The sequence below is a fragment of the Anoplophora glabripennis genome, unplaced genomic scaffold (assembly GCF_000390285.2).
Source record: "Anoplophora glabripennis isolate ALB-LARVAE unplaced genomic scaffold, Agla_2.0 scaffold588, whole genome shotgun sequence".
Classification (NCBI taxonomy): domain Eukaryota; kingdom Metazoa; phylum Arthropoda; class Insecta; order Coleoptera; family Cerambycidae; genus Anoplophora; species Anoplophora glabripennis.
Genome location: NW_019416665.1, coordinates 224,968 through 246,139, shown reverse-complemented (window position 1 = coordinate 246,139; position 21,172 = coordinate 224,968). Strand labels below are relative to the sequence as shown.

Below are 21,172 nucleotides of genomic sequence, written 5' to 3'. Positions count from 1 at the left end.
TTACTCAAATGCACAGATGTACTTGAAATTTATATAGCGTATTACCAAGTGCTCCCTGTGCGTCTTATTTTTTTGATTTTTTTTTAATCTAGATTTTGAGATATTGTTTAAAGTTATACATAGGTTTATATGGCGAAAATGGACGATGCGGCTCTTTTTTTGCCCATAACTGAGAAAAAAATGTAGAAATTGTGAAACAAAATTTTTCCATAGATAGTACACCACAGTATTATCTTATTTTTTATGTAAAACAAACAGAAACCAATAACTGCATTTCTGTATGACTTGAGGATTAATGTGGCAACGTCGCAATAAGCTGACAGCAAGGAGGGAGTAAATTTGAAAGACTTGATAAAAACGAAATTGATTTCAAACATATACATTTTTCCTAAATCCCATGTACATTGTTATCAACAGTAAATTATTCACAACAGATGATTTTTTGTAATGTTTTTAAAAAACTAGAATAATTATAAAAGTCTAGGAAGCTGTGATATATTTATTGGAATAAAAAGTACAGTTGATAAATCCTTTTAATATATTTAATGGTTTATAAAAACATCGTAACCATTACCCAGAAATATTTAGGGTTACATAAAGTTTTCTTAACTTGATTAGTATAATTAGTAATACTTGAGATAAAAGCATTTGTACGGAATAACAAAGGAACATAAATATTTCTCAACAAACTTTATACATAAAAAAAATAGTTATAGTTGCAAAACTTTTGCAACATTACTAAAATAGAGATTAAAAACACGAAACACGAACAGTGAGTAATAATGTAATTTCTATCATAGAACCTTCAAAATTGCATCCAACATTTTCTTTGACTTGGACGAGAGATGGGCGCGAGTGTCATTTCATTTCTTTAGAACTAAATTAACATAATTCTCATTGCTTTACCAGTTCACATGATTTACGTATTTTAAATAAAGGATACAAATCCTCGCGAGGATAATACGATATATTTGCTATATATAATAATTATATTGTACATAGTTTACACACAATACATTTTTGAACGCGTACGCGTCTTTACCCGAATTTGACGCGCAAAATCTTCGATGTCCGAGGTCTGTAGGTTCGCAGTGTGTACAAATGCTAATCAATTATTAGCGCTGTTGCCACATTTACATAGCATTTATGCGTTCATTAAATATAATTTAAAACTACTTAAATATGATATTTTTATGTTGTTAATTAGTCAATATGTATGCTATGTGCATATGAGTAGATTTCTTTGCTATATAAATAATGTTTATGACAAATAATTTCAAAAGAATTTAATTTTTTCAAATTGGTAGTGGGCAATTGGCATAAGAAAAGCATAGGATCCCCCTGCGCTCCTCACTTCCCTCGGACCCCGATATACCTTCTTAAGAACCAGGATAAACGTACATTTCACGTTTCACGGAGACCCAGGCATTAAAACCCCAATTTCGAAATTTACGGGGTGCATAACAATAACAGTTTTACACGAGCTCGTAAAAAATTCAACGCGCATCGTGCTAATTCTTATTTGGAATGAGTTCGGCAAAAATGCACGTCTAGGGAAATATTCAAAGTCGGGTAATTAAAAAAGGCGCCAGCACGGCCTGTCCAGCGGCCCAGCTAGTTCAATCCTCTCCTCGACCTGCGAGACCCATCCACGGCCCGCTTGGACCGCCGCCAAGGCATACCGTATTCACTAGAAGAGTATTTTAATATTTCATTTATTCCTGCAAAGGCAATCAGAGTTTGTACGCAACTTATTATGTGTTTGTCGGAGTTTAAATGGGTTTTTGTTGCATTTACGGTGCCCTCCATTGTGCGATGAGATTACATCTTATTGTGCCGGCCTCTTCTTCTTCTTCTCGTATTAATTGCGCGCTCGTTACTCTCCCGCCTTCTTGTTCCTTTTCGCGAGCCTCCCAATAAGTGGCCATTTGTCCATAAATATTGCGCGAGTGCGCCATTACTCTGTTTGTTCTATCGATTGCGTCTACAATTTTGTGTGTTTCCAGGCCTGATTTAATGCCACGTCTCCGCGCGCAGGACTACGGAAAGAGAAAGGATAATAACAGGTTGGTTATTAGCAGATACGAGCCATGGTAGAAATTTACTTGGCGAACGTATATGGGGAGTAATTGGATAATAGAATTTACGGCGGTCGTTCTCCGACATTCTCTGAATGCACAGCCTATCATCAGTTTGAAAATCGAGCGTCTTTTTTTAAGTTGTCGATCCTAGATGCACTTAATTTAGAAATTTTTACGAGCAGTCCGTATCAATCGTCATGGCAAGGTAATTAAATGGGAGAGATCGAGATCATAGGTCATTAAATTTTAGTATTCGTCATTAAATTACATAACGGTCATTAAATCATAGTACTCGTCATTAAAATTACACGAGAGGTCATTAAATCATTGAATTCTTTATTAAATTACTTAAAGAATTATAATCGAGTATCTATTTTAAGGATGTTAATCCTAGATGCAATTTAGAAATATTTACAAGCATTAAATATCAATCGTCATAGCAAGGTAATAAAATGAGAGAAGTCGAGATCATAGGTCATTAAATCATAGTATTCATAAAAAAAATTATGTGAAATGTCGTTAAATCATTGTATTCTTCATAAATTACTTAAATGACACACATTTGTAGTTGAGTCATCTAGTAAGTTAGAGTTAGGTGCACTTAATTTTAGGACTTTTACAGATATTATAAATCGTCATGTTGACGTAATTATATGAGACAGATTATGTCTTAGGCACCAAAAAAGTGTAGTGAACAGTAAATATCAATGTTACAACTTGTTATTTGATTTTACTATAGACCACTTACATGGATATCAGCTAAAACTGACTAACAAGTCATTGAATCATTAAATTCGTCATTATATTACACAAGGGTCATTAAATCATAGCACTCGTCATAAAAATTACATGATAGGTCATTAAATCATTATATTATTAAATTGCTTAAAGAGTCATTAAATTACACACATTTGTAGTTAAGTTATCCACAAAGTTAGAATTACACTTATTTGGAATTTCTTACAAATTTAAAAAATTAATCGTCATGGCGACGTAATCAATTAAATGGGACCAGCTATATTGTCATCAATTAAAACTGACAAAATAAATAACTAAATGATTATGTTTGTCATTAATTTACTCGATGGTTATTAAATCATAGTGTTGTATAAAATTCGTTCCAAATGTAAAATTTGGAACGAATTTTTAAATAAATGTCATCAAATATTGGCAATGTCATTAAACTCGACTAAAGCCCCAAAAATCTAAATAACAAGTTTTAAAGTTAAAAAAAACAAAGTGAATTGGACAACAGAATTTCTTCGACATTCTCCAAATGCACAGGTTATCATCAGTTTGGAAATGAACTGCCTTTTTTAAGGATGTTGATCCTAGACGCAGTTAATTTAGAATTTTTTACTAGCCTTAAAAATCAACCGTCATGGCGAGGTAATTAAATGAGAGAGATCGTGATCATAGACGCAGAAACACTGTTAAAAAGTGTAGTGAATAATAATAAATAAATATTGCTGTTACAGCAGAGTATTTGATTTTACTATAGACTAGTATTACTTATTATTCATACATAATTATATTAGCAGATTCACAGCATTCTTTTTTAAATTATATAAAGATATAAAGAGTCATTAAATCATTCGTCATAAAATTACTTAAGGAGTCATTAAAATCATAGTATTCATCCTTAAATTACTTAAAGGACTATTAAATCATCAATAAATCATCCGATTATTTGAAAATTGGGTAAAATCGAATTTAAATTTTTATATAAAGTAAAATTTGGAACGAATTTTTATGTTAAATGGTCGTTAAACATTGACAATTCCGTTAAATACAAAAACAGCCTCAAAAATCTAAATCAAACTTTAAAGCTTTATGTAGAGCAACATCTATTGAATGTACGACCTATTAAAAAAAAACAAGCATCTTTCTTTAAAGGTGTTGATCCCAGGTATTGTTTTGACTGAACCTTAAAAACCAATCTTTATTTCAAAATAAAATTTTATTTTACTGTAGACCCGTTATGTACTTATAGGCTGAAATGATAAAATGGGTCACTAAATTGTCATTAAATTACTTATGAAGCCGATAAATTCTGGTTTCGATGAATAAACTGCATAAGGGGTCATTAAATCTTAATATTGGTAATTAAAGATTATATTATATTAGATTAGATTACATTAGATTATACAAGTTTTCATTAAGTCTAATAATAGTTTTGAAAAATGAATCTAATTGCCGAAGGGGTCATTAAAAAAAAACAAGAAAAAATAGGATCTAAATTTCTGTAAAAATTCAATTTCCGGGCGATAAATCATAGTGTTCTTTAAATGCAGCAAAAGGTAATTAAATAATAGTGGTCATCATTATATTACTTATGGGGTCATTAAATCAAAGACTTCGTCATTAAATAAGAGGTAAGTCACACAAATTAGTAATAGATAATAATTAAAAAAACGATAATTGAGCTTTGGTAATTGTCACTGAATTAGAAAAGTCCAACATAATACAAGCCATCTGCACTGAAAAAATGCTAACTATCTATGTCAGAAGACACACTGCTTATATTATTTGATACATTGAACAACTATTTGTTGTAGTTAAAACTAATTTGTTGTAAAAGTCTTTTGCACTAGAGGTTTCTTCGCGTACGACCATGTACCTCTCTAGCTTCCTCACGTTTATTTCGTTTATTGATATTGTTATTGACGAAGAATTTCATCAGGTAGTCCGGGAGCCAATTACGGCTACCAAAATCGACTCCGCATGAAATTTTACATAACGAAATCAATTTAATCGTGTTCAAGGTGCGCCAGCTGTTTCTCCACACGTATAACCCTTTTTCTATGAGACCATTGTTTAAATTTAATTCATCCTAATAGAGACAATGCGCCACGTTGCCTATCTTCAAATTAGATTGGGACCATGACTGGTTTTTTGCCCCAAGTACTTTCTGCAGCTACCTCACTTCATGTTCCAAGCAATTATTTTTTTATGCTGGAACCAGGTGCCTCAAGAAATTGTTTGTTATATTACTTGTAACTGTATTGTCGTTCGGTTCCGAGAAAAAATTTAGAAGCGATGGAAAAGAACCGTGGATCAAGTGGAGAAGTTGTAAGAACAACAAGGGACACAACAACAAATGAATGCTCTACAAAAGTTATAGAGTTGCATACATTTTAATGAGAGGTAAATATGTGTTTATTTTAGACATTTCGTTATAGAAGATTCAGTAAATACAGATGGTGACTGGGGAACATTTGATTGTGTTAAAAGTTGTACAAGTTTCAACCTCTTTCATTTGTAAGATTTGATCAACAAAAACAGAAAAAGACTTTCTAAAAAAATTTGCTTGCGTCTGGGTATTTGGTAATAACAAGGTCTTACCCAACGATCTCTGAAAATTATGCAAACAATTTAGCAATTATTTTTGCTCATTTAGAGACGTTCCACTGTGAAGATTTTGCAATTTTCGACGATACCTCCGCCAGATAGTCTCACCCATAAATCACTGAAATATGTTCTTAGATTTAATTAATACGTAACCATTAGGAACAGCACAACTACCATTACGTTTACAACGTTGCGTTTTGAACAGTGCCTTCTGGGCTATTAACTTAATACTTAGTAATCCGATGTATGTACGTCGTGAAGTGCTGTAATACTTTGTTATTATTTTTATGAAATAATTACACAGCCTTGGAATGGTTTTCAGTCAGGGGCACTTCCTTATATTCAGCGTTCCCATGTCCATATGATGTTGCAGAATTTTCAAAGTAGCCTTCACTAAAGTGACTAAAGTCACAGTTTTTGTGATGCCTCAAGATTAAAAATGATGGCGGTCTATCATCGGAATATAATGCGGAGATCCACAAGGCTCAAATTTAGAGCCTTTATTATTTCTACAGTTCGCAAACGATTTACTTACTCAATATTATAAAACACCTGCATATGCAGATGACATGAAATTTTACTTTATTTTCCGACACATCATGTATTGTGAACACCAGTTGATGGCTCCATCATAACCAGTCCCTTTTTAAAAATTTGCCATCAACGAGACCCAAAAGTGACACCTTCATTCAGTTCCTGGAGGCCTTCGTCGGCGAGTTTCCCGGTGGGCCCTCGTTCCGCTGACGCCGCTGGCTCAGCCTTCAGTAATGAAGAGAGGCAAGGCCTCCATTGTCTCATCCTAGCAAGTAAAACCTCTCGGGCGATTGCGACTGCAACAAAGTCTTCAAGAATGCCATCCCGGACAATAAACACGACAGCAGCGCACAGTTCTTGCCTGGGCGTAAATCATCTCTAAATAAATATCGCGGACAGTTACGCCCGACCGTTAAACACAACGCTCGGGTAGTCCTATAAGTTGTTCGAGAAAATCACGGGTTATTTATTGCCGGGTCCGAACCGGGGGTCACTATCGACAGCACGGTGAAATTTTTTATGCCCGCCACCATCCTGAGCGATGGCACACACAATCGGAAAGAGGAGTTCAGGTAGTGTAAAAAATTTATGCCGGAGGAAGAAGTTACGACCGCAGGAATCAAATGGAAACGATGGTGCAGTAACATAGTTGATATCCAACGCTTCTTAGTGTATTCGATTACGTGGTGCTGCAAATGGACAAATTACACAAAAAGATTTAACGCTTCTGTTTAAACTTGCTAAAAAGTGGGCGAGCGTCAACCTTAATTAGTGGGTATACTAAATGCAACTGCAACTAAGAACTAGAATATAAAATAGACATGAAAAACGTACATTATATGAAGCATACAAGAAGCAGGGGACTAATAAATGAATTCGTAGCAGAAACATCTTGTGGTTCCAATTATATTATGAATGGAACACACACAACTTCACAATTTTGTACATTTGCTGAATTCGAATGAAAAAAACTACTAGAGAAATAGTAGAAACAACAAGTGAGTTCAGCCAAATGAGCTCAAGCTTTGAAAAGAAAGGCATCTTCACTAACATCCATACAAAATCCATGTTTTTTACAAAAAGTAAAGGATCAGAATAAAAGAGTACGTGTCAAATTTTCCAAGACGTTCTTGGAAATCTCTAATGTAGGTAAAAATTTACTTTTTGAGGCAACAAGACTTAATGTATACAACATACTGTTCCAACATACTGGTGCTACTGCGAATATAGCTGTATAGCCTATGAATACTCCAGGAGATCTCTTTCCTGGAAGATTTATTTTATGGTTTAATGACAATTGCATGCTCGAAAATGTCTGTACGGACATGTCTAAGGTGTATAAGAAATAAGAATATACCTCAAACACTTGAAGAACTACACAGATCAGGAATGGTGAACAACAATGTATGGCTTCTCATGGTGATCATTTAAAAAATGGATAACAATGCAGAGAAAACTGCATAAGACAAGAACTATTATGTTTATGGTTGTTACAGCTGCAATGATACCACATTGTTTTGTGTTATTTCTTTCTTATTATGTCGAATTCAAGTGTTTAGATATATGACGAACCAACTACTGAGGTTCAACACACTCATCCCTTAACATACCTTTCTCATCATCTTCATCCTACTGGTTTTGGATTACTTGAATTCAACTAGCTTTCTAAAAATTACGGTAATCATTATCGTCTCTTATTTTGAGTACTCCTTCCAGTCTACCAAACTGGTAAGATTTTTCTCAAATAATATTATGATATTATATTATTATTAATATCATGATATTTGAAGTAAAGAAAACACCCCAACGCTTCTTTTCTAAAATTTGCAATCTATTGTATTACTCATCCTCACTATCCTCTCTTCTTTCTTTGCAGATAGTCCCAATTATCAAAAAGTAGTATCTCTCCGGCAATGAACTATTTTTTCGAGTAAGGTCGTTCGGTTTTGTGATGTACCTACACCGCGCCTGACCTTGTTTTCTGCTCGCAAAAATATACAATAGTTTCAATCGATATATTTAATAGGTATGTGCCTACCGTCGCTGTTTGTTTGATAATGGCAGCTTAGATAATTAGGGCACGCAAAATAATGTTATTTGGTTAGAAACGTAAACAAGCAGTCATATTCGAAATTACTGCTTGGTCGTTGGACATGGGTAGGATTCGAGAAAGAGAATAGTTATGTTTGAAGGAAGAGACAGTTGTTCTTCTGCTGTAACTTTTTAGTATACCCAGATATTTGGTATCAAACAGCGTATAAGGCTTCATTTGATGAATAATGATAGGAAAATCATTTGAATTTATTAATATCTTTAAGGAAAACTAAAAGTACAATAGTTATTGATGAAAACTACAAAATTAAATAAATAGATTCAAGAGCAAATATGTTCATCTTCATTTACTTATTAGTTGATTTAGGCATATTTTTAATACTACCGATAATGTCGTTCCTACAGTTTTCTCAAAAATTTTATATACCTATGCAGTTTAATATTTCTTAATATTCAGATAACTACAAATTCTTTTTTACAAGGAAGGCATTTTATATAGCTATACATAAAATCTAGAAATGATCAAGCTATGCCATCTTAACTGAAATTGTTGCCGATCTTTATCCAACTTTTTAGAACAAGAATTGGAAATATTTTCTTGGAAAGTTTTTAATATTATTTAATGATTTCCAAGTGATGATGATGTCGAGTATACGATTTCTACTATTAGTTAAAAATTCTTATCAGAAATTTAAAGAAGAATATTTGTGCAGATTACACAAAAATGCTTGATTTGCTTGAAAAACTAGAAGATATCAGTACGGTGCCAAAATTTCTTATTTACTGGCGTTTGAAAGCTGTAAAATGTTAGTGATATGTAAACATAGGTATAAGAAGTTGTAATTATCTTTAACGGTGTTTTCCAAATTTGTTTTTTGACCACACTGAATATCGTTTGTGTTTTATTACAAGATTATTTCGTTTGTATATTTATAAGTGCAGTTTTTACTTAAATAAAATTTATATTTGTGGTATATGTTTTTCTCGTACTCCAAGACAACTTCTAGAAAACTTAATCACTCACACAAAAGTATTTAAAAAAAATTTTGCATCTTTCAAAAGCTACAATATGTAGAAATTTTCTTCTTCTTTTGAGATTTTTTTCATGTTTATTTAACAGAATTGTTTAGGCACATTATAACAAAATATAAAATGAATATACCTATTTAACAAAATTGTAATAAAGTTAAATATAACTTACAATCTGTTTGTACCGAGAGACATAAGTTGAAATTAGTCGCATCTTTATAAATTATAATCAACAATTGTGTAAATTTTTTATGTTTTTTGCGTGTGAAAATCTACTTAGTATAAAAGAGCATAGATGACTTCATTTGGAGAAGTTTTAGGATATTTGCATCAGATAAATGGGTTTAAATAAAATAAAAGTGCAAGAGTTGACAATAAAAAATATAATAAAAAAACGATTCATGTATTACTTAATTAAGTTAGACATATTGTCAGTATTATTGATACCATCGTTTCAAAATGTAGTTTTCTCTAAAGGTTTTATATTTTATATGGTATAGGTACTGTAATACTTAATTCAATTTTTAAAAAGAAGACGCTTCTGTTCTAAAAATGATGATAGAAATGATCGTGGTTAAACTTCGTGTTGATCTTTCTCCAATCTAATCTTATGCTTCTCTTTTGAAAGCTTTCCGTATTGTTTAATGATTCCAATATTTCAGGTACCCGATTTTTCGTTCCTGGCAGAAATCAAAGACGACTTACAGATTAGATTATCAAACTTTTAAAGAATTGTTCAACAATACTAAAAAAATTACCTAATCCAAACGATTTTGCAAAATTTATCTACACACACAAGCAACAGCTGTTTAAAATATTTCTGTCGATTTCGAAAAGTACACAAACAATATTGGGGATAATTTAAGGGACATTGGAGACAAACTGAGAGTTCTTATTACAAAATTTACCAATTTCTGGGGATTTACCTTTTTTATTTCAAAGACAGAAATACCATTTCAAATTTACCAAAATCTCCTCGTACAACACAGATACGCTTGACGGAGATTCGAAAGACGGAGAACCCAACGTTGAAAAACTTTGTTGATATAGGTACTTACTCTGATGACCACTTGATGATTCTGCAGATTCCTGCAGCATTCCATTACAGTAATACGACTACAAAAATACCGATTAGACGTACAAATTTAATGGACTTACTCTTGCCTAATACGAATCTCCCTGTATCAAACTTTACAGGCCAGATAATTGGAGATTTCGAACGCAGCGGGCGCGATGCCTTAACGGCTACCAACAACTACCATTACAGTGCCACAATGGGCACAATAGTGTTAATATTTGTATTATAAATGATCGGTAGCCGGGCCGGACCGAGGAGGCTCACCGGGAATCCGCACTGCCTTTGTGGCACCGTGGTGTTAATAGGATCTGTCAGATCGCCGTTAGACTTATCATCCCTTTAACAAATGGGAATAATATATCGATACGTAGGCGCCAGAAGGCTCGCAGCGACGGGCGGACGGTTGTGCCGTGGAATACGGAGTTTTAATTAAAATGAAAATGCGAAATCGAAACTGGAGATGCGCAGAGTGAAATAGAACAAACTGTATCAGGATAATAAAAAACTGGAAGGGTATTCAAGCAAAAGCCGTTGCAAAATATCGTGTTAAAGATAAATAAATTCGATGACAACGTTTTTTTGATGATAATAATTATATAAAAACAGCATTAACACATTACAAGGGTCAGTTTTGTTACGGAATACGAAAATGAACCCAAAAAAAATTCAAGGCATCTTATACATCTAAAGCTTTAACTATGCATACACTCAAGCTTAAAATATTTGACTTGATATCAACAGTTTTGTTTTTCAGCTTGGTTTTCTTGAAAACACGTGTGTTATTGAATTTAATACATGGATCTGTTTCCAACTATTTTAAGAATTGAATTACTGTGCGATTTCTTGAATTGAGAATAGGAAAGACTTTGTTTTGTAAAAGCTACTTTCATTTGGCCGTAGACGTATTTATTATATATCTATTATCTCCACATTTAAACATTTTGGTAGTAGACAAAGAATTTAACGAAATGTAACAGACATTTATACACTAAAGACACAATTTTATAGATTCTTAAAGTAGCATTATAAAAACAGCAGTATATTCTTCGACATCAGAAAGACAAACTCAAGAAACAGAATAGGATTTCCAAATATCTAAACTTTTAACATGTACAAATGCATTATAAGTACAATAACACATTCTTTGACGTCAAGACAAAATCAAGAAGAGAATAGGATTAACAAATTTCTTTGCTATATACCTATGCTCCAAAAGTCAATAAAGTGTCATATTCTTTGACATCATCATGAAAGGCAGTAGAATTTTCAAATTTCCCTACGACGTATACTTCAAAAATCAAATGTACTGTACTATTTGTGTGATAAGTTGTATAACAACAATAACGATTTTTATTCAAAAAATTTCAATTCGTTTTCCTCTTTATATCGAGTTAACAGCATAAGAAAGGATGAAACCAAATTGTTATAACACTTTATAGTGCTGCGTAGGTGTAACAACATTCGAGCTACTCAACTGACTGACTTAGAATACAAGTCAAAGAAATGGATTTTCTGACATTCCTTGTTAATATGTTTTTTCAAAGTGACTCCAAATATCGTATTCCTTCAATGTTTATTGAAATTCTGACGACGATATTTCTTTTATTCTCAGTAAAACGTAGTAACAGATGATAGTTCGCTTCCCCTGCGCCTATATTTACTAATCATACAATTTTTTTAATAACTACAAATCCCGTTCCTGCAAAACTTCCAATAAAACACGTGCACCGTCTACTTCTCTGCCAGTAATTGGAATTTAGGTACGATTCCGAACAGAATCAACAGTCGGCATCGCGTATGTAGATGCAAGGGGGAACAATGCCACTTGAGTCACCCCTTGTTTCATTGCCGTTTATAATTATTTCCATTGAAGGAGGGTTCCGATTGTCCCAGTTAGTATTTATAGACTGCGTCTATCATACGCGCGATCGTCGGTGGTAGCAGGATTCCTGCGAGCCGTTTGGGGAATTCTACAGATGTAAACGTCGTATTAAATTTAGGCCTAACGCTCGCTGATTTATTTCAGGGAGAGGGAGCGACGATCTTCGCGAACGACGGCTTCTACTAACCCATATCGAAGGCACCCGAGGGGGTTTTTCAGTTCCTGATGGATACTTTTTGAATTTACGTCTAAAACGATATACGTGTGAACGAGAATGAAGTACAGGTAGATCAGCTGTGTGATCTTACCTTCAACTCATCAAACCTTACTCATTGTTTCTTCTTCCAGATAGATTTATTGATTTTAGAAGTACACTAACTATGAATTGAGTTCAAGTTCTTGTTGATAGAGATTTACTAAGTTATATATTTATTGGCAGCTACTTAGATGTGTACGAATCTTTTTCTCAATTTGAATTTATATAACAAATCTTAAAAATATAGTTCTATTAGTACTTACTGCAATGAATAGTAAATGTTGCGGTTCTCTGCTTTCTAAGATCAAATATCTGATCTTGTACTGCTTTTCTACTAATTAAAAAACAACTTTTGACTGTGCTTTCTTATCAAGTTACTTTGTTTTGTTTAAATCTTTACGTTTCAATAGGACTTCCGTCTTCACCTCACCAAAAATGTTTGAATGGTTCTCAGAACTACTAAAGCTTGTTATTTAGTTTTTAATGTTTTCTTCCAGTTACTTTCATTGATTTTTGAAGTATACTAACTAGAAATTGAGTTAATGTTCTTATAACGATAAGATCAAAGATTTCTTAACTTATAAATGTCTGTATGAAGGCTTGATGCTCAAACAACAAAAGATCTTATAAGATATATCTTATAACTTGGAATTATTTCAGACAATTTCAATTAGTACATCTTAAAAATATAATTCTGTTGAGACTGTAATGATACAGTAGGTTCGCATGTTTTGATTTTCTACTTTCTACGATCAAATATCTGATTACAGTCTTAGTTGAGCCTTGGAATGCTCTAAATCTTTACACCTTAATGGGTCTTAGTATATTCATTAGTTGTTCTCGTCTATCTCATCAGATTCTGTTCCAGCAACAATATACACTCATCTCCAAAGACACAAAGACAAAAGTATCTACCAAACACGTACCTGGCTGTAGTGCAGTCTTTGTAGAGGGTGTCGAAGTCCTTACAGGACAACAGCTTGCATCTGTTCACTCCCGGTTGGATGGCACCAAGACCTCTAAGGATCCTGACCTGTTCAACGTTGCAAACCAAGGGCACAATGTCCAAACGCTTTAGTTTGGTGTAAACCGTGTGTAAACCACCAACCAGGTGCTTAAGGAAGAGCTCGAAGGCCTGGGGCAGACACAGCATGGTGTCCCCGGCTATGATGAAGGCCGCCACTTTCTGACCGCGGTAATCGACTAATTTACACTCGTTGGCTGTGGGATCGGACGTGGAAATCGGCGGCGGACTGTTGTAAGAACGAGGAGGCGCATGATGAGCCATCAAATCCAAGGGACTGTGCAGAACCCCCAGGGAATTCAAGAGACCAAGACCTGGAGGCGGCAGGTGTCCTAGAGCCATGCTGCGGGCCAGACTGGCCGACGACACCGGTGGCGGGCTTAGGGGGTGACCTATGGACATCGGCGGTCCCAACGGACTGGCTTGCCTGGGGCTGTGCACCTGGTTGTGATTGTGGTTGTTGGAGGAGATGTTGTTGTTGTTTGGAGGCGACGGCGACGGCTTGATGGCTACGGCGGGCGAGCCGGACGACGCGTGGCTGCTGTGCTCACTGGCGGAGTCCATCCCGGGGTTGTCCATCATCGCGGCGCGAGAAACTACACCAAAGCACTCAACACCAAACGGGGTCCATACAATCGCAATCGTAAACGGCCAGACAGTCGGAGAGATGTCGTAACAGTGAGGGTTTTCGATTGTTTGTCTGTCTGTCGCGGGCGGGGCGGTGAGCGCGCACCGGAGTACACTCTGTTGCGCGGCCTAAAGGAAGTGCACACACAACCGGTACACTCGGCGGGTACGAATGTAATAAATAAAAACATTTGGAAAAACGGCTGCAAGTGCCGGGAGGCGGGGCCGATTTCGTCACGCACGCCCTCGGCCCGATTGGTCGGCGCGCCGGCTAGAGAGGCGCCGATTGGCGCCCCCCCACGGCCCCTCTCCGGCCGCCCACCCACCGCTACCGAAAGAAGTTAGTTTCTTTGTAGCTTCGAGGGCGGATGCAAGAGAACTTGAAATATGAGCTATGACGTATTGATAAAGAATGTCACCGGGCTGTCGCTGCGCAATCAATACCGAGGTGTGCGGGCCGCCGTTTTTTATTCCGAATCAATGTACTCTTTCGTTTTTCTTAAATTGCTCCCACTTTCCTGAAAAAGACGGTTTTTTCGGAGGCGCCGTTTTTTCCCCGCGCCGGCCCGTCACGTGGGGAAGGGTGCGATGCCTGGTCATCGGATTTATTCAGATTTTCACAATGTTTCAGTCCGTGCGGCCTTCTTAATTAAAATCTAGCACGTTTTTATGAAACTATAAAAAATTTACGGTGTTCAAACTCACCTGCATACATCAGTCAACTCTTTCTCTAAACTAATTTCCAAAAAACACCCTTGACGAAAACATAGAATAATGTACCCAGTTAATTATCTCTATCACTTACTCTCCTGTTTTGATAAATTCATCCTACATAAAACTAGTTAAGCACCATTAATTGTGTCTTGTGAAATTTGTATCTACATATCTTACTAAATGACATTACCTCACAGCCTAACAGCTTGTCTATCGTCTTCATTTATTATCAGTCCCACCTTTTTTTCGTCTACATTGGCGAGCTAATAGTAACAATATTGTTTTTCGAAAATAGAAAATAATAATACCCTTTCCAGAAATTTCAATATAAATAAATGGCAATTCTTTAGAAACAAACGTTTAGGTATAGAAAACCAACTCACACTAACAAATGTTTAAATTTTAATTCGTATCATCATATTTATATAAAGTAGGTACGGTTGAATTAAATTGTACCACGGATTGTATTAAATCCGTGGTTTGTACGATAGAGCCAAATTGATTTCTTCGAAAAATAAAATATTAATAAATTGAAATCCTATACCTATAAAATATAGGTAGGTACTAATAAACAATCAGTACTCTGAGAATATTGTTGTAAGAGTTTTGAAGAACATTGGAAGTATATAAAACAAATTCTGTAAGACAAGAAAAGAAATTGCATCCACAATCAAAGTTATTATTGAAAAAATTAAGGAGAATATGTAACAAATTTAACATTATAACTGTTTTTCAGACAACAAATACTATAGGTACAAACTTTTTAGTCAAAAGCGTATCCAAATATCTAATGATGTTCAAAATTCAAAAAATTTATAGCATACCTGGTGAATGCAATAAACAATATTATTAAAAAATACATAAAAGAACGAGAATTCGAAAAATCTAAAATGTGTCAACATGCTTGGGGAAACGGTCATATAATCGGTGAATAAAATTTGGTCAAAATTTTGAGTAGGAAAATACCGTTAAAAGAAAATTAAATGAGACCGATATTATTTTTTTGAACGTTGAAAAAGGTCCTTTTGATTACAAATACTAAGAGATATAGCAAGTACCTAATAATACTCGCATATAGGTACCTCTCTCTAACTATGGAAACAAGCAAAAATAATTAAAAACGAATAGTCATTATGAATTCAGAAGACGAAAACAGATTGATTTTCGAAAATGTCATCAACTTTTTAAAGTGAGCGAAGATGTGGTGTTTCTGTATTTGTCTCCTTTTTGTCAGTGTGAATTTTGTTTTGTTTCTTAGGAAACATCTACTAAATGGGTTTTATTCAAAATTTTCCAGCAATACGACACTGGGTAAAACATTGCATTACGGTGAAATAAACAAAAAACAAACAGTTTAAGTTTATTTCTTGATGTGAGATACGATTTGACACCGTCGATGATGAACTTTTATCGAATAAACTAAATTATGATGTGTACGAGGCCCTACAAATACCCGGGATAAGAACCTCAATATGTAGTGATCGACGGTACCAAAAAGTGAGCTGTGGTACACCCATATCACCTACATTACGTGGCTGTTACATAAATAAGTAACCCAAGGAGTAATATTAAAATTTATTTTTTATAACACCCTGGCGATACTAGTAGATACGTCTTTACCAGGAAAGTATAAAAAAATACTATATAGCCTATGAATCAACAATAAACGTCAACAAAATGACATTAAACTCAATCATGAAGGATCAGCATTTGTCATCACTCTTGTACAAGAGTGGGATTGAAAACGTGAATGCTACAAAATTTAGGAGACTGCGCATATCGATAGAAAATCATCGAGGAATACGCATGTAGCAAAATTTTGCCTCCAAACATGCAGTATCTATAGATCAATATACCTCGGTACTTGCACTAATATTGTATTTTAGTCTATTTCATTAAGTCTTAACATATGGAACTGACGATCAGTAGCGACAGTTACCTAATGATTTAAATTTGTATACAAAAAAATGCAATAAGGCATTAAGAAAACTGCATGTAAAACATTGTCCAAAAATCTAAATATAATGACTTTGCCATCCTATGGCTAATCACTTTTTGCTTTTATAAGAGATATCTAATTTGTCAGACTTAGTTCGAAGATATTCATTCACTCATTTAATAGTTTTACTTACTCCATACTATCCAGACCATCAGCAGACCAACAAAGCCCAATTATATAGAAATAAAGGTTTACAACCAAGCAATAGGTATATTTTCATAAATGATTTCGAAGAAAAAGATTAAGTATTTAGCAACATTTAAGAAAAATATATTAAATTTCATGAACATATAATTTAGCCCTTGTTGGAATATCATTTAATTCACTCATGTTACTCTGTTTTATATTTTTATTTGCAAATTACATAATTGATTAGGTACATATATTTTTTGGAACCACATACCTTACACATATGACAGCTCTGTAACCTGAAAAAAACTTGTATTACCTCTATGTAATTTGTCTGTATGCTCAAAAACGAAATAAATCTATCCATCTATTTATCTGCACAAAGCAAACTGTACAGATTTATCACTTACGGAGAAAATAGGTTGGTTTGCACAAAAATCTGCCGCATGATAGTAGAAATCAGACAAAAATTAAATAGGTACCTGCGGACTTTTGTTTAAAGCTATTTAAAATAGTTCTGTACAAATCAAAAAATCTTTCGCTTTTAACCAGGAAAGTTAACATACAAATTAAGCAATACCTACGTCATGTCTTGTCTTTCTTAAAAAATGTAAGGTCCTAAAGAAAAGCAGGTTTCACAAAGCAGAAATATTTAAAAATAAAACACTTAACACATGTTACCTAGATGTTTACATGTGTTACATATTAAAATAAACATTATAAGAATATGCATATGTCTATTTATAGCAACAAATTACCTTACCTACTTCATATTTTACAGTAAGTAGTTTGTGGTTTACTGTAGGTAATTTTTTAATAGAAGGAAAAATGTACAATCAAATTACATTAATTGAATAAACAGTGCTTACATTTATTTTTACCTTTAACTAAGTATATAAATATTGTATTAATTCTTGAGAATATACAATTTAGTTTAAATAATAATTTAAAAAAAATACCACCTTAAATAATTTGAACATTTTAAATAAAACTAATTTATAGATTCCGCATTAAATCCAATATAACTAAATATAATACAGATATTAAATGAAAATGTTTTCAATGTACTTAAAAATCTGTCAGAAGTTCCAAATAGGCTGCATATTTTAACATTAGCTATTTTTCTTGGTATATAAGAAAATATTCTTGTCAAAAATTAAGGAGGCTATAAAAAATTGAGATTCTACTTTACATAGATTTATATCTATTAGCTGAAATTTTTAAGTCATTAAATATTGAAAGAAATATAAACAAATTTTGTATAATTTATAGGATCATCTATTTATACTCTGGATTAGATATACATATTTTTAATATCCAGGAAATTTGACGAAATTTGATTTTACCGCTGTCTTGAAACGTTATAACAAATTACTAAATATTCACCATTACTAGACACTGTAAAACATCAAAAGAGACTACTAGTAAAACAAAAACTGAAGTGCTTTCCCATACTTAACATCTCTGACAACATTCTTACACGAACAACAGTTTATTTAAATTTTTTTTTTTTCAAGTTAATCGACGTAAAGCTAAATCGGTTACACATTTAGACTTGTCTTTAAGACAACAATATTTACATGGAAAAAATTACTATATTAACCGTGATTCTTCGTTTTGTGCAAAAAAACTGGTCACAATTGTAATATCTAATAGGTACTTATAAAAAGTAGATATTTTCGTATAATTTCACAAATAAAGTATAATTTTTATTGTATGAAATTTAATGTGTGTTTGTAGTAAAAGTATAACCTACAGTTGTGAAAATTTGTACTATATATTTTTTTTTGTGTCGGTATTCGATTCATCAATTCTAGTAGGTATATCTAGAAAATATCTGGTATTTTCAAATATTGTCTAAAATTATTATTTGTTTGTGACATAGTTCATTTATTTCGCTGTATTTGGGATAATTTAAAGCATTTTTACATTAAATTTACTTCTAACTACAAAAAATTGATCAGTTGCCTAACATATGTAAGTATACCAAAATACACGATATTTTTCCAAACCAAACAGAAATGATTTACAAAGATTTACTGCTTAAGGTAAGGCAATATAATATTTAATAACAATGCAACACTACTTATTTTAATGCTATAAAACTAATTGCTGCTGTATAGCAATTGCAAAACTAAACCAATAAAAATATTACTTAGATGATTCAAATTTATTATCTGGGAAACGTTACTGGTTATTATTACAACACTTTTATTAAATTCATTTACTCACAGGATAATACTGGAGACCTATTTTTTGTTCCTTATGAATTTCTTGGCTATAATTAATTTTTACCCCTTTTCTACCTACCAAGACGATGACTTGTGGATCTAGAAGGCCTGGGTAACAATTGAAATCATGATGCGTTGTATTTTGTTTGTTTCTCATTTAAAAAAGTCCGTGCCTATAATAACGGTTACTGCGAAGATGTAGGTATTCGATATGAAAACATCTGTGCATATTAACTCAAAACACCAATTAGAAAAATACATTACATCGTTACATGACACATTTTTACTCAACTTTCGATTGAGCAAATCTTATATCTTCACCCTTCCGTTGGGGAACTCTTAAATAAGCGTTCCAAATTAAGGACAAACCCAGTGGTCACTGGGTTACTATCTCACACTAGACCAAACTGAATCCTTATCGTACCAGAGACCCTTCATCCTCGCAGGCTTCATACGATCCACTAGAGGGGGTGCTTCCTACCCCTGTGAGTCCTCGTTATTATTTTCAGGATGCTTGCCCGCGGCGGCCTAGATTCCAGGCCGGAATATAGCTAAAAGATGTAACTTTAAATCGTTCACATGAGAAATCTGTGTAGATTACGTCCACCTAACCTCTTTGATCCATAGTTTCAGCAACTTATAAGGATCATAACAACGAAGGTTTATAGATAAAATTTAAACTGGAATGAGTTGCTGATATGATCCATTTTGATTTCTAAGATTTCATGACTGCTTTAAAATTGAAGAAACTCATATGGGTTGATTTAAGTTTCTTTAAAGCATATGTTAGTTATATTTCTACTAATTCTTCTACTTATCAGTAATTCTTCAAAAGCAACATGATGTTATATTCTTCCCTGTGAAATAAACCATATGACCTTATTTTGATATCTTCTTAAAAAACGACTATTAACGTAAATTGCTGGCCATGTATAATTACTTGCTTGTCTATTTTATGTAGCTGTATCGCTATAAAACCTCATAAAACTTTTGACTTGGTAAAATTATTGCATATTTTAATATTTTTTAACTGTGACAAAAGGCCAATATTTATTTCACCACGTATTAAACCCTTAAAAGCTTTATTATAGTTCTGAATACAGTAATTACAGCAACAACGGCTTCGTACCTGTAAGTTTACTTAAATTTTTTTGTAATATTCCTGATGAAAATACGTATTTTAACCATAGCTGATTATATACCCAAGTATTATTAGACCACAGCGTACATATATTTATCGTATAACGTGTTACTCTTAGTAAGCACATACTGGTTTAATGCTACACATAATAAACGTTAAAATTCAAAACGATTGTTTGCCGCATCATTCTGTACAAAGAAACTGTCTCATTAATGTACTTTTCTAATCAGTAATACCAGTTCCGATTGCGTTAACTCGTAAACTCGTAAAAATGGTGGTGCCGGGAGAAACAATACAGAACAATAGACCACTATCTAAATTAAATATCGTATAAGAAATGTACGAAGTAAATATTTTCAAATTTCTGGGTTTTATTTCATTTTCTCATCCTAGGAAAGGCCGCCTTCACTTCCGTGAAATTATGGGAAGCCATGTGTTCTTAGTTTCAGGCCCGATCATAATGGTGTTTATGGAATAATAAATGAAATTTACGTCTGGTAATGCCGAACTGTTTTTGAAAATCGAAGGGTACAAAATAATATGTGTTCTAAAACATTGCAAAATTTAATCTGAACAACAAAAACACAAGATGCTTCTTTGAATGATTATTGTTGATGTAATTCAATGCTAATTGGGACTTGTATCCCATAGAGTAGTGGTTTTCTGCAATATCCACAAGAATCTTGTTTGTGAAATTAAATATTTTTGCATACCTAGATTTCTAGAAGACTTCTCTTGTTAGACTTCACTTGATAAGGCTTTTAGAAAACAATTTTTTGATTTATTGGAATAGGCTTAATACATTTACAATAAACCAAACATGTTTTGCATACCTAAATTTTTGGCATTAAGTAATTTTGATTGATTTCATTTGATAGGATTTTTAGGGAAATCTTTTGAATGTGTTTTTTTTTACATTAGTTTCATATCTTTTAAATAAAAATTTAATTGTTATCAAAACTAATTTAACACGATAGCACTCAATCTAGGTACAAATCAGACTTAGACCTTTAATAATGTGTTATGAACTTATAGTCTGTTACT

General features: G+C 33.3%; 1 protein-coding gene across 1 annotated transcript; it reads right to left on the bottom strand.

Annotated features, from left to right (window-relative positions):
* Positions 1 to 1,793: 1,793 nt before the first annotated feature.
* Positions 1,794 to 14,009, bottom strand: LOC108912858. Its single transcript, XM_018718271.2, has 3 exons — positions 13,190 to 14,009; positions 10,106 to 10,163; positions 1,794 to 2,039 (listed from the first exon to the last, which is right to left on the bottom strand). Exons 1-3 carry the CDS (start codon positions 13,867 to 13,869, stop codon positions 1,794 to 1,796), a joined length of 984 nt encoding a protein of 327 aa, XP_018573787.1. The 5' UTR covers positions 13,870 to 14,009.
* Between the last annotated feature and the right edge of the window lie 7,163 nt (positions 14,010 to 21,172).